Genomic DNA, 14,184 nt, shown 5'->3' with positions numbered 1-14,184 from the left:
AAGATGAGGAAGAGAAACGTGTAGCTCTTCCTCAGCTCTAATTCAGCCCTGGCATAGCCTTTGTTCCTCTCCTGCAGGCAGAAAATACGTTGCAACATGGCTTTAATGACCTGATTTAATTAAGTTTGCAAAGAAACAGACCGTCTCTCCTCTGCTATCACACTCATATCCAGTATCTTGACGCTCCAGCGTTGTGCATGCTCGAATCCATGCAAAGTTACTATTAAAAATTCACTCATGTCAACTGCTAAATCTGCTTTATGCTCAAGTTGCATGGGCACGTCAAATATGTTAACTGCACAGGCAAGGAGACAGCTGCCAAGGCGTGCAGGCAATGCAAAACCTGACGCTTCCCATGCTGCTCCCACTCCTGTCCCAGCTCTGCTCTTCTCTGGACCTCACTTCCAAAATTAACTTTCATAGTATGGTTTGAGTTGGAAGGAACCCTTCAAGGCCATCTGCTCCCACTCCCTGCACTGAACAGGGACACCCACAGCTCCATCAGTGCTCAGAGCCTCATCCGGTCTGACCTTGGCTGTCTGCAGGGATGGGGCATCCACCACCACCTCTCTGGGCAACCTGTGCCAGTGCCTGATGCTTTGGGATGACCCAAACTATTCCATCCTCCCATATGACATAATCCATGGATGTAAGATATAATTCAGTCTTAGTGTAGCAGCTGCACCAAAGCCAGTGCAAATATCAGCCTGGGGAACCCGATCTACCACTCCAATATTCATCAACACTGTTCCCTGCACTATGGACTTAATGATTTAGAAGGCGGTTAGCTGAGACTGGCAGCTTAATTAATTAATGAATACACATCTTGGAACGAGGCAGGGAAGCTGCCTTTCTGATACGAAGCTCAGAAAGATGGGTGACAACTACCACTTAAAACCTTCTGAACAGCACCGTTGGCTTGGCTGGGCTCCGGGCCCCCAGCTCATCCCCAAGGCTCTGGTTTTGTTTCTAAGTGCCACAAAATGCCCCACAAGGAATTTGTACAACTCAAGGGAAGCACTGGACAAGGAGGTCAGCAGCTTCTTGCTGGGCACTGGGGGACAAATTCTACCGTTTTGCTAAGAGACATGACAGCTCTTCAGGCTCTTACACTCTCATGTCCACATGAGTTTGCTTGCTTTGTCCAACCACATTGCTTGTCCTAACAAAAGCTTTTGTCTCCTTATACAAATCTTGCTTTATTCCTTTTGCTCACAGGAGCACTGAGAGGATTAAGGTCTGTAAAAGTTTTTTTTTCGGGGGAAAAGTCAAAATGAAAGCAGAAGGATTCCACAGCCAACCCCTCATACTCAACCCAAGGATTATTTTCTCCATTCAGAAGTGGCTTATCATATTAATTGCCACACAGGGCAATGCTCACACTGGCAGGCACCTGGGCTCTCCAAAGGGCCCAGAATGAGAACAGGCAGTGCCAAGATGCTCCAGGGCCCCACAGCCCCTTCTGCACATAGGACACATTTCAATGAGATGCCTCCATTGCGTTCTCCTCCTACACCCAAATGGATGCCAGCTCATAGGGAGGCCCTAAGAAGGCTGCAGTGATCCACGATAAAGGACTTTCAGCAGAAGGGATTTTTTTTTTTCCCCTTCGTTTTCTGCCACTCTTAAATCTGAGACTGAGTCAAGGAGGAAAAAAAAAAGGGGGAAAAGAAAAAGCTAATCCAGCACAGCAGAAGGCAAGAGGAGGAGTGATTTCTACAGGTGGTTTATGACTCTCTGCATGATCTGCACGCCTGTTACATCCTATCAGAGCCTCCACTTACAGCTAGGTGCTAAAGGATTTATTAGTTCTTGACAGTGTGAGATGTTTAAAAGCTTGAGGATGTAATAACCAAATGTTCACTTGTTAAAATAAAGGCAATGTTTGGAGAGGTCTGTGCAATTCTTAGCAGCCTCCCCTTCCCCTTGTTCTATATTTAAGCTGCCAGCTAGATTAAAACTGTCAGAACAGGGATGAGAATTTTATTGACATGCTTTGTAGGTGGTACAGCTCCATAAAATACACACGTCCAGGGGATGCTCCCTGGCATTACTGCTCAGGCAGAGAATTATGTAGCACTGACCTGGGGGAGTTTGTATCTGAAATCAATCCCTGATATAAAACAGATTCTAGTGGATACGGAGCGGCTGACTTCACGAGTGCCTGTGGAGGGTGTAGGCAGAGATGGAACCCATTCTGCAGTTCACATTGAAACAAACCACAGAGAGGGCGTGAAATTCCCAACGGGTTCCCAGGAACCCTTCCCATATTGTGTGCGAGGTGCAATTAGCTGCTCTGATAAAAATGCTGCGTTTTATTCACCCCTGAGTCATCTTGCTTAGAGAAAAGCATGCCTGTCCCGCACTGAAGAAGAGAGCAATGGAAGAACATCAGTTTTCCTGGATAAAAAACCACCCCAGCATCCAAAGCCATGTAACAATTGCTGTACTGCATTACATTCACTTGTCAGCTCTGCCTGTAAAGCAAGGCGCAGCCTCTGCTGTGAATTACACCGTGCTTGTTTACAGCTGAGAGGACACAGGAAATGAAACCTCAAAATGTTAAGATTTACAGACTTTAAGGCCAGGAGAGATCACTCCATTGGCCGATGTGACTTCCTGAGCATCGCTGAGTTCACCCACTTCTACCACAACGAGCCCTCAACTTCTGTTTGGCTCCAATCTGCACAATCCACCACTTCCCCTGGCAGCTCCTTCCCAAAGTAATCACTCTGAGTTATAAATCTGGGCCCTATTCCTAATTTGTTTTTGTCTGGCTTCAGCTTTGAGTCATTCTTTGTTATGCTGGATTTAAAAACCTCTCCAGTCGCCAGCATTTTCCACTCTTGTCAGTGCTTATGCACTGTCATCAGCCTGCTCCCACTCCTCTGGATACACTCAACAGAGCTCTTCAACTTTCCAAGCTGCAAGACATTTCCTGCAGCCTCTGATTCACCCTTGCAGCTCTCCTCTCCGCCTCCCTGGGCTTTGCAATCTTCTTTTCCCCAGTGCAGACACCATGCTGAGCCCCAGCACTGTCCCACCAGGTCTATGCACATGCAGTGTCCCCCAGGAGATGCCCACCTTCTCTTTCACCAGGAGTTCATGTTGTGTGCCAGGTTTCCTTGAGAAGTACCATTTCCCAGGAGACCATCCAGCCAGCCCTTCTGCAGGTACCCCCCTGCACATGCAATTACTTTGCACTTCCTTCTGCACTCACAAAGACACTGAGTTGCACCGGGGTGTAGCACAGAATCCCAACAAACTCCACATAACTCAATTTTGAGAACAAAACGTTTCATCAGGACAAGGAACGCTCCACTGGTGTTCCTCCAGCACCCAAAGTTTGCCAGTCATGCAGGGAAAAAACACCCGTCAGCTCAAGAGTGGGCTGACTTGTCCACAGGGAGAAAACCAACACAGGGGTGGGTTGACTTGCCCACACAAAAGAGGCCCAAATGGTAGAAAGATTACCCAACTGCACTGATGAACTGCGCTAATTTCATCCACTTTCCACTTCTTGAAGATCATGAAATTGGCAACTTCAGAGCACGAGCTTAGGTAAAAGCTGGGGACAGGGTAATGGAGGTGATAGGAGATGACAACGGTCATTCTCAGCAACAACCTAATGTTATCTGTAAGACCCAGTATTAGAAATAGTGATGGTCTGGGCTAACTAAATCAAGAAAAATGAAATTAAATTGGTAGAAGTACAGAAAAGACTTCCTAGGGTAATGAAAGGTAAGGCATAACTATTTGACACGAAGACCATAGGAGAGCCTGGTATGTTTGGACTAGTTGAGAGAAGGTAGGGAACAAGCGTGACAACTTCTTACAAATACATTAGGGAACAGTGGTAATCACCCAAGAGAAGGAAGAACAAGCTAAATTAAAGGGCGACTCAAAACAGGTAGAGAAATGATCACTAACTCATCTCCACCAGAAATGAGCAGGTGTTTGCAGATCACAAAATGGGGGAAGATCGGCGATTTTCAAATTGGACGGAGAGCACCAGGAACACCCACTGCCCACTGCCCCAACCAATTAGCAGTAGGATCCTCTTCATTATCACAAACGAATTCCTGCAGGCCCATATTACCCAGTTAAAAGGACTGGATCTGTTTGTACTCTGTTTGCTTTGGATCAGCCTCACACTTCAGGGCTTCCAGTGGGCACCTAACGAAGCCAACGAGGAATTCCCCCTCCCCACTGATGTCTAATTTGGCCTCCAAGGTTTGCTTGTTTATCTTTCTCTGTTGCCCTCTAATGTATGGTGAAAAATTGGCCACTGAGATGGGATGAAAGCAGTGAGAGAGGCTCCTTCTAATTGCATGACTTTTCCTGCAGTGGTTTGGGAAAGAAGCCGCTCCTGCAGGGCTAAAACAACCACCAGATTCGGGAACAGGAAAGAGATTTTCTGCCCAGCACCTGCCAACACCCATCATCAGCACCGTGGCCAAAGAGGCCCTTTCTGACCCTGGGGAGGAACCCAGAGTCTGTAGAACACCACCCGAGGACAAAAGCAAAGCTCTCGTTTTCTGACCTCCCTCCAAGCAAACAAAATCAGGATAGCTCCGATAAAGTCGATGCATTTAAAGAGGGGACTCCAGAACCAGGCTGACAGTTGTAGCCTGAAGAGATCGCCATCTAATTTTAGACTTGACACAAACCTTAATGTGGTTTTAATTAATTAATTAAAAATCCTTTAATTAATGTAAACCCCTTACAGCAGTTTTCGTTTACTCCATTTCCAGGAGGCGTTTCCACTCGCGTTGCTTCTCAGATGCCAGCCTGCTGCTTGCTTTTGTTCTTCAGCAAAACCTCAAACATCAGAGCTAAACTTCAGTTTGTGGTACGTCACTGGCCTTACAGCTGCAACGCTCTGAGCTTGGGCTATTACACGAGCCTCCAGTTTAATGATTTTCCAAGTAACAGGGTTTTCATCTCTTATCTGACTAGGCAAATATTGTTCTTCCACTGCGCGGAATTGTCCTCTTTTGGGTTCACTGAAGGACCTCATGTTGAGTCAGCACACAGCAAACTTCTGTTTGGGTAACTTCTTTCTTCTTGCCTTGGAATGTGCCACACTGCAAGTTCTCCCAGCCTCACCCGTCAAACTCTTTTGGATACGAGACTACTCTGCAGTTTAATTTCACGTCGTAACTTCTCCTTTTAGCCTTTGGTACAACCACAGTAAGCAGAGCCTCCCCATCTGCACAAGAGCAAGTGCAAGATTCTAGGGGACCCATGCCCCCAAGTGCCACATCTCCATGCTTCTTCAACACACCCAAGGATGGTGACCCCACCACCTCCTGTTCCAGTGCCCAAAAGATGAACAGTGTGTCTACGTGAAGTGTTCTGATGGGCCCTCCAGAGTCTCTTCCAGCCCAAACTCCTCTGTGACCTACCTCAGAGCCCAGAAATGCGTGCTGCAGGGAAGGCCTGACAGATCTCATCCACAGCCCCCAAGATAATAACCTAGCAGGCATTCCTTACTCTTCCCAAACCAACTGGAAACCATGAAAAGCTTGAGTGAAAAGCACCAGATCCTGCCCAGAGAAGGGAGCAGAGAGCTTTTAATTGTTCTTCACTAGTTCCTCTGCTCTGGGTAAAGCTCTCTAAAAGACCTCATCTCTGCAACTCGCTCCCACCTGCTGCACACAATGACTTGCTTTGTGGTTATATGGGATTCATTCCATCATAGAATCATAGAATCATAGAATAGTTTAGGTTGGAAGGGATCTTTAAATCACCCAGTTCCAACCCCCTGCTACAGGCAGGGACACCTCCCTCTAGCCCAGGTTGCTCACAGCCTCATCCAGCCTGGCTTTGAGTGCTTCCAGGGAGGGGCATCAACAGCCTCGCTGGGCAACTTGTTCCAGTGCCTCACCACCCTCACAGTAAAGAATTTCTTCTTGATATCTATTTTATGGTCTTCATTAACGTTCCCCATCACTCAGCTACTTGTGGCTGCTAGGACAAGAAGGGGCTCTTGACTCAGGACCCAAGGACAAGGTCTCCTCTCTAGCATCACAGTCTGGGGGAGAAACCACTTTGCAAGGCATCAGTTCATCATTTTCTGGCCAGTGCTAAACACGAAACCAAAGCCTTTTTGTTTTTAGAGCTCACCATATGTCAGCATTTCCAAACCAAAGAGGAAATTCAGTATTCATACTGAGGAGGATTCTATATGTTCCCCTGAGGACACAGGACATTTCTGTGCCAGAGCTCTATATGTATATAATAAAATAAATCCAAGGCCAAAGACTCAAAATCTCAGCATATGACAAGACAGCAGGGAAACTTAATTAAAGGAAAGCCACTGACAGCCCAATGATCATATGCAACAGAGCAGCCAAAGTCAATAACTATTTCATATACTTTGCTTAATTAACTCACTCTATTTACCCAAAAGGAAAATTACTTCCCCAAGTAGGTTACCTTACAAACGAAAGGTGGTCATAAACACAGGGCTGTCTTCTTTTTTGGTTGACGTTTCCTGGTGACTTTGAACATGGCCACGCTTCAGGAAAACCCTAACAAAGAGATTTCGGGAGGACGCACCTCCTCTGTGGTTTTGTTTTGGTGGGGAAACAAATTGTGGAGGTGTTGTGCAGTCAGAGAAGAGAGAGAAGTGCTGTTACCCTCAGCCCCTCTGAAAATCATTAACTAAAGGCTCGAGAAACAGCTTTCTGCCTCTCTCTGTCCAAAGTAATTTGACTTAAAAATGAAGGGCCATCGTCTTTGCAGGTTAACGCAGCAAAGCGCAGAAAAGGAAGCTTACTCTTAACCTGCTGCCCTTTAAAATGTCCTGAAATCAAGTCAGTACTCTGTACCATTATTAGGGAATAAAACTGCATTAATTAGAGATCTAGTTTTTCCCCTCATCTACCCTTAGACATAAACTCAGCAGCTCCACCAGCTCTTGGGTCTGGAGTCACTCCTGCAGCTCCCTGGCCATTGCAGCTCAGGTGCCATCACTGGAGAAGTCAAGCCATGCGAATCACGGGAACAAATCCATTCATTTTGGCAAGAGCAGAGCAAATCTGCTGGGGCTTTTGGACCTCGCAGGACTAGAAAGCAAACAGCAGACCCTAGGCATCCTGGCGGGGATGGGAGCTGCTCCTCAGCCAGGTCTCCAACAGCTCTGTGCATCGTTTCGGCAGTGAGAGAACATAATGCAGCCCTGCAGGAGCAGGAAGGACATGGAAGGGGCCCTGGGATGCCCGCGGTGGCTGAGCTGTGACCACGTGGAGGTGTTTCAAGGGCAATTCTCAGTGGTTCTCCGGGGTTGGAGGCAGCATAATGAAAAGTTCAATACTGTTTGATTGTTCTATCATGTTTACATTCCTGCTTTGGAAGGAAATTAAGCACTCTCTCAACGCTGAGGCTCTGGGGAAAAAGATGTGGTGGTTTAATCTTGGGAGGATGCTGCCAAGGCAGGCAGGGCTGCAAGGGAGAAGACATCACGCCTCTACCAGAGCATGGGTCTCATGGTTCCCATCTCCATCAGATCTTTGCGTGCCATCCACTCCTACCTATGATCCCAAGGTTATCTGCTCCCAGACCAGATGTATTTGGTGAGGTACTGGTGCAGATTGCCCACAGAGGTGTTGGGTGACCCAAGGTCAGGTTGGATGGGGCTCTGATGGAGCTCTGGGTCTCCCTGTTCACTGCAGGTGGATTGGACCACATGGCCATTAAAGGTCCCTTCCAACTCAAACACTTCTATGATTCTATGGTCCCATTTAATTAGAAATTCTTTTGGGGAATAAGGAGATAAACTTCTGCAGCCAGCGTGCCATCGCATCCCTTACAGAGACTGAGGATGCTCAAACTTGAGGCAGGGTGACCCCGTTCCCTCCCCCAAAGCTCCATCCCCTCTCCATCCCCAAAGCATCCAGCAAGGGAAAACTTGCTGCCAGCCTCATCTTGAGCCAGTGGGGAGAGTCTGGGAAGGGAAGCTATCAGGCTGGGTGCCAGGTTGGGAAGATGGCATCAGCTGCCTCTGCGTGCAACACCATGGCAAGGGGAGGGCATGGGAGGTAATCAGCAAATATTTGAAGGTTGTAAACACCAAGGATACAGACGTGCTGTAAAAAGTGAAGTGGGGCAAGCAGGAATATTTACTGAGGCTGACTGAAAATTCGGGAGTGGGGAGTCTTGAATAGAGCAAATGAGCTCAGGAAGGCACTGCAACAGACTCCAGGAGCCCCACAGAGTCCAACAGAGCCACAGCACCAAGCAGCTGCTTACACCCACACCACTGTGTAGGCTCTGAACTCATAGTGACTGTATAGCAGCCATCACATACTGTGTTATTTTACAGAAAATAAATCAAACAAGAAGCATTCTGCATGTCAAAGCTGCATTTTCAGCATCTCTGCTCACTTTTGTAGCCCCCTCTGTACAGTCAAGATGCCTTATTTCTGCCTAGAATCACATGAAGGATTTTCCTTCAGTAAGGAAAGCGGAAATGGAGGGATTTAAAACAGGAGGCTGTGGCTGTGACACACCATCGATGTGCTGAGGACCGCCTGGGTTTGGTATCTGAAAGGAGGGCATGTGTGTGAGTGGGGAGCTCAGAGCTGCTGGAGAGCCCCAGAGGGACCCCCATAGAAACATCAGCTCAGAGAGCCCCTCCAGTTAGCCCAGCTCATGCAGAAATCTGAAGGTTTAGACTTCAGCCTCATCTTCCTGCATTGCCATCAGATGTGCAGAGATGGTGGGACAGAACTTTTCTTCTACTAAGGGAAAACGTTCTGCTTCAGAGGGTGGTGGGCATGGAGCAACTCCCCAGGGCAGCAGCTCAGGAGCACTGTGACACCGCTCTTAGGCATACGGGTTTGGGTCGAGCTGTGCAAACCAGAGACCAATGCATCTGGAGTAACACCACGTGCCAAAGCCTTCCTCTGCCCATAGGGTTGCACGCTGCAGAGCTACACCTGATCCAGCACTGTTTTCAATACTGCTTGTCACATTTATGGAATCCAGAGCAGTTTGGGTTGGAAAGGACCTTGAAGACCCCCCAGCCCCAATCCCTGCTATGGGGAGGGACACCTCCCACCAGCCCAGGCTGCTCCAAGCCCCATCCAGCCTGGCCTTGGACGCTCACAGCTGTGTTCTCTTTGCTAAGCTGCACGCTGCCTGGGCAACTTCTTTTCATCCAAAAAACTCAAAACCCAAAAACTTCTGTGGGACAGATGAACGCTGAAAAAAATTAACTGCCTGGCCCCTTTCTCCTCTGCGTTTATTGCTGTCTTGGCAGAAGAATTTCAGGTTGCTGCCACAGCCGCAAACTGCTTGTTCTGCCAACTGTACATTACTAACATTGGAAGGGGGCCAAACCTAGGAATCTTTTCTAAAAGCATTTGCTTCGTACTTTAAATAGCAGCCCGGCAGGCAGGGGGATGGGAGCGCAGGCTCAATGCACGCATGCAAGCTGTCTGTGAGCTGCTGCAGGCTGAGCCACCAGCAGCGTCCCCGCTGCCATGGCACTGCCACCTCCCTGTTGTGGGCACCCACACCTCGCACAGACCTCTTCTAAGATAACTGAATAAGAGAATGTTGGCTGTTTTTTCACTGGAAGCCCCTCTGCTGCTCTGCTACAAGGTTGTGGCAATGGGTCTTGCTGGCTGGCTGTTGGCTGAGTAAGGACGAGAGGCTGAGTTAGGATGAGAAGTGACGGCCTCAAGTTGTGCCAGGGGAGGTTCAGGTTGGGTATTAGGAGACATTCTTTCTCTTATAGAGTGGCAATGCAGTGGCACAGCTGCCCAGGGAGGTGGTGGGGTCGCCAAACCTGGAGACCTCAGAACCGTGGGGATGTGGCACTGAGGGATGTGGGCAGTGGGCACGGTGGGGTGGGTTGGAACCCGGTGATCTTAGAGGTCTTTTCCAACATTAATAATTCTGTGAGTCAACAGCATGTGCTGGGGTGTCTGGAGAGCACTGTGTCACATCACTGCAACCCCAAACCCAAGGCTTTCTTGGATGTGAAATAACAATCATGAGTGGGCTTCCTAACTTATTGCCGCAGCTTCGCAGGGAGTGCTGCCATGTGCTGCCTTTGACCACAGGACAAATGTCCTTCCATTTAGCAATATTTCTCCTACCTCCCCATGTAAAACATTCCTGCAATAAATTGCAGAACAAATACAGGTGAAGTTTTTCTTCTTTGGTAATTTCATGTAGTGCTAGATAAGCCTGCAATACAGAGCAAAGCTCAAGGAACAATATTTTTAAGTAGTGCTTGTCCTAGTTAATGTTCAGCCCTGCTGTGCAATGTCAAGAAAACTAATGAAAGGTGAAGTGGCAGCGAGCAGGAACCACTGAGTCCTCACCCACTACCAAACTCCTTTCAGTGTTCAGCCCCAACATGAATTTCCAGTCGGATATCAGGAAAAATCCTTACTAAGAAAAAGCAGACACACATTGGCACAGCTGCCCATGGAGGTGGTGGGGTCCTGGAGATGCTCCAGCAATGTGGGGATGTGGCACTGAGGGACAGTGGGCTGTGGGCATGGTGGGGTGGGTTGGGGTTGGACTTTGGGCTCTTTGAGGTCTTTTCTAACCTGAATGATTCCATGATTCTGTAAAAGCTGTTGCCTCGTTTCTTCAGGAAGCCCAAACAATATAAGCCTAATGCTTTGCAACCATCTCTTCCTCCTGGTTTATGCAGCTCAGAGGCCTACGGTAAGAGCAAAGTGTCTAAATGATGGAGTGAATGGCTGTGCATGCACACCCAGGGCTGGGCTGCAGGTTTTTGGATAACTTTAGCAGCTGGTACCAGGCACGCCGCCGTGCCCAGAGTGTGCAGCAGGAGCTTTGGCAGAAGCCCCATCTGACTGATGGTGCTCTCTCAGAGCTAATATGAGCTGAGTGCTGTTCACCTTGTGCAAAAAGGACATCACATTCATGTACCTCCATGGCCACCTCACGGGGCGGGCTGCAGGTGGCCTCAGAGAACGATGTCAAGGCTGCAAGGACCAAGACAAACCCTGCTCCTTGCCATGTACACACCTTAACACACCTCGCCTCTTTTCCTCAAGCCCTTTGGACCTGCGTATTTCGGTCTCCAAGTTCACACTCGAGGTGAATTTTAACCTTTATATGGCCTTTCGTGCATCTCTTCTCTTTGCAGTGCCCGTGTCCAGCAGCACTGGGTGGATTAATGCCCCTCTAATCTATTTTGTTGGCAGGAAAACAGATCTGACAAGGGTAAATGGTTCTTCACGAAATCTTGCACAGCACGCCCTTCATCTTATCTGGCTATAAAACGGGTTTTCTGCACACAGCTAATAGCAGCATTGCTGATAAGTGCTTAATGGGCCTGATCCTGAAAGCTTCACAAGCACTTCTGTTTATTCTCATTCTCATCTAAGGAACAACTTCAGGCTGAAACACAACCAGTGAGTAAGGTGCCACTTCACAGTCAGCAACACCAAGAGGGCATCTCCAACCAGAGCTCAGCGAAAAGCACTTTCTCATATTAAGGCTTTCATAAAACAGGAAAAGGACAACAATAGCAAATGGAACAGCTTCTAAGCCATGATTATTTGCTGCAATTTACTGTGCACAAGACACTGGGAGGAGCCTCTTCCTCCCAGGCTTCCAGACAAACCAAGGTTGCTGCCTTACCTTGCTCCAACCTCTTCATCTGCTGGATCTGATCAACCGTCTTCTTCAGGATCTTGCATTTGTCTGGTTTGACACTCAGAGTGTCGATGTCCCCAATGTTTGCAGACAGCAGCTCTGCCAGCTCCTCCAAATATTTGTTCTCCTGCTCCCGCCGCCGCTTTTCATTGCTGTTACAGAAAATACATCAGTGAAATGCCACGTGAATGATTTTTCTCACCGCTCAGTCTAGCCGCACCTTCGTTAAACAAGGCCCTACAAGTGTTGGCTAAAGTCATGGCCAGACTATAATGTGGACATCTCCAAAACATTGGGGAGTTCATTCAGGCTTTTGCCTACATTCATGCATATAAAAACAGTCAAAATTAAGATCAAGGAAGATTTGCCCAGAGAGGCGGTGGGTGCCCCATCCCTGCAGACAGCCAAGGTCAGGCTGGATGGGGCTCTGAGCTCTAGTGGAGCTGTGGGTGTCCCTGATCACTGCAGGAGGGTGGGATCACATGGACTTTAAGAGTCCCTTTCAACTCACAGAATCATAGAAAGAATCATAGGATTACTCAGGTTGGAAAAGACCTTAAAGATCATCAAGTCCAACTGCAACCTAACCATCTTACCTTAACTCTAACAATTCAAACGATTCTACGGCTAATATATGTCTAATATGGCTGCCCAGACATTCCCATCCCACGCAAACCTGCAACATCCAAGACCTGAGTCTTCCTGTCAAAAATAGCTTTACCAAAGCCATTATTGCAGCTGTCACAGTGTTAAATCCTAAGTTCATACCTAAAGGCCAATTGCATCCACTGGAGTTCACCAAAGTGAAGATCGGAATCCAAAAGGTGACAAGAGCAAAGTGGAAAACATTCATGAGATCAACTTTTTTCCCTGCTAGGAATAGCTTTTGCTTCAGCATAAAGCTGATACAGAAGGTCCAACACTCTCCTATCAACTATTTCTAATTTCTGAGAACAAGGACAAATTATTCATGGGCTACAACACAGCCATCGTTACATCTGTCCTGGACACTGTGACATTTTCCTTGGCCCACAACTTTGAAGGCATCAAAATCACCAAAACAGTGCATATGGAAGAGACAGAGACACGTTTTCCAAGTTGCCCAAGGAGGCAGTGGATGCCCCATCCCTGCAGGCATTCAAGGCCAGGCTGGATGTGGCTCTGGGCAGCCTGGGCTGCTGGTTGGTGACCTGCACACAGCAGGGGGTTGGAACTGGATGAGCACTGTGGGCCTTTGCAACCCAGGCCATTCTATGATTCCTTTAGACCTGCTATGGGATGAAATGGGGACAGCTCAAAATGCCCAACTCGGCTCTATACTGCCTACAAACACCTTTTTTCAGGTTTTTTTTTTTTTATTTTTTTGCCATAAGCCATCTAATCTTTCTTGTAAGCTCTGCAGGATACACTGTGTGAAAGATACTATCTTACAAAGCACTGCCTGAAAAATCTTCAAAATTACACCGAGAAGCTGTTGTATGAGTCAACTCCTAACAAGAGTAGATAATGGCAGGACAAGGGGAAGTGGTTTTAAGTTGAAGGAGGGAAGATTTAGGTTGGATGTCAGGGAGAAATTCTTTACCAAGAGGGTGGTGAGGTGCTGGAACAGCTGCCCAGAGAGGCTGTGATGCCCCGTCCATCCCTGGAGGTGTTCAAGGCCAGGTTGGATGGGGCCCTGGGCAGCCTGGGCTGCTATGAAATGTGGAGGTTGGTGGCCCTGCGTGTGGCAGGGGGTTTGAGCTTCGTGATCCTTGAGGTCCTTTCCAACCCAAGCCATTCTATGACCCTATGATATGATTCTATGATGGGATGATTCTGGGCAGTATTCTGCAAGCAAGATCCAGCAGGGTTTCTAGATGGCAAGGCAGGTCCTCCAAAGCCATACTGCCACAACAGGGAGACACAGAGCATTGTGAGACAACGCTGCCACACAACCTGAGTCAAAAACCCACCTCCAGAGGGAAGCTGCATCCCATCCAAGATTGTGCCACAGCACAAAACTAGCTCTGTGGGCAGCTGGATGCTTCACAGAGAGGTCTGCTTTGGTTTCCCTGCCAATAGGAGCATGCAGCAAGTGCACAGCAACAAGACCTTGAACATAGCCTGGTAACTCTGCATAATCCCATCCAAGCAACCTGGGTGAGACAACACCACCCCTCCTCAAGGAGCTCCTCAGGCAGGCTACATGGATGCTCCTTTATTCTTCCTTAACTCCAAACACGTTATTAGCTCAATATCCTGACAGGCAGGCTCTGTCTCTTGAGTATCGTGCTGCTGTTTGAGCTCATTCTTGCACTGAAATATCTGATGGTATTTATGTAGCACTGCAGGGACAGACCCAAATGCAGAGGCACGCTGAGCTGCCCATCGCCTCCTCCTCCCATTGGGCCCAGAGTGGCTGGCAGCCCATGCACTCAGCAGAGCAGCAGCATTGAAAGAGAAAGAAGAGAAATACAGGACACAAAGCCAGCTGCAGGGAGAGAAGAACACAAGCTGCATCAAGACCACGGTGAAGACCTTCCATGAGAGGTA

The 14,184-nt window shown here is 48.1% G+C and overlaps 1 protein-coding gene across 6 annotated transcripts in view; it reads right to left on the bottom strand.

Moving 5' to 3' along the window:
• The window catches only part of NCOA1 (nuclear receptor coactivator 1), a 155,951-nt gene that overhangs the window by 40,713 nt on the left and 101,054 nt on the right, over positions 1 to 14,184 (bottom strand). For all 6 annotated transcript variants that reach the window (XM_052690926.1, XM_052690919.1, XM_052690946.1 and 3 more), the window contains one exon: positions 11,638 to 11,804. In XM_052690926.1, coding sequence (XP_052546886.1) covers positions 11,638 to 11,804 — 167 coding nt within the window. The remainder of the gene's footprint in view (positions 1 to 11,637; positions 11,805 to 14,184) is intronic.

This window comes from Tympanuchus pallidicinctus, unplaced genomic scaffold (genome assembly GCF_026119805.1).
Source record: "Tympanuchus pallidicinctus isolate F22 unplaced genomic scaffold, pur_lepc_1.0 scaffold1, whole genome shotgun sequence".
NCBI classification, from domain to species: domain Eukaryota; kingdom Metazoa; phylum Chordata; class Aves; order Galliformes; family Phasianidae; genus Tympanuchus; species Tympanuchus pallidicinctus.
Note: the sequence above shows the minus strand (reverse complement) of the source record. Positions and strands in the feature narration are given on the sequence as shown.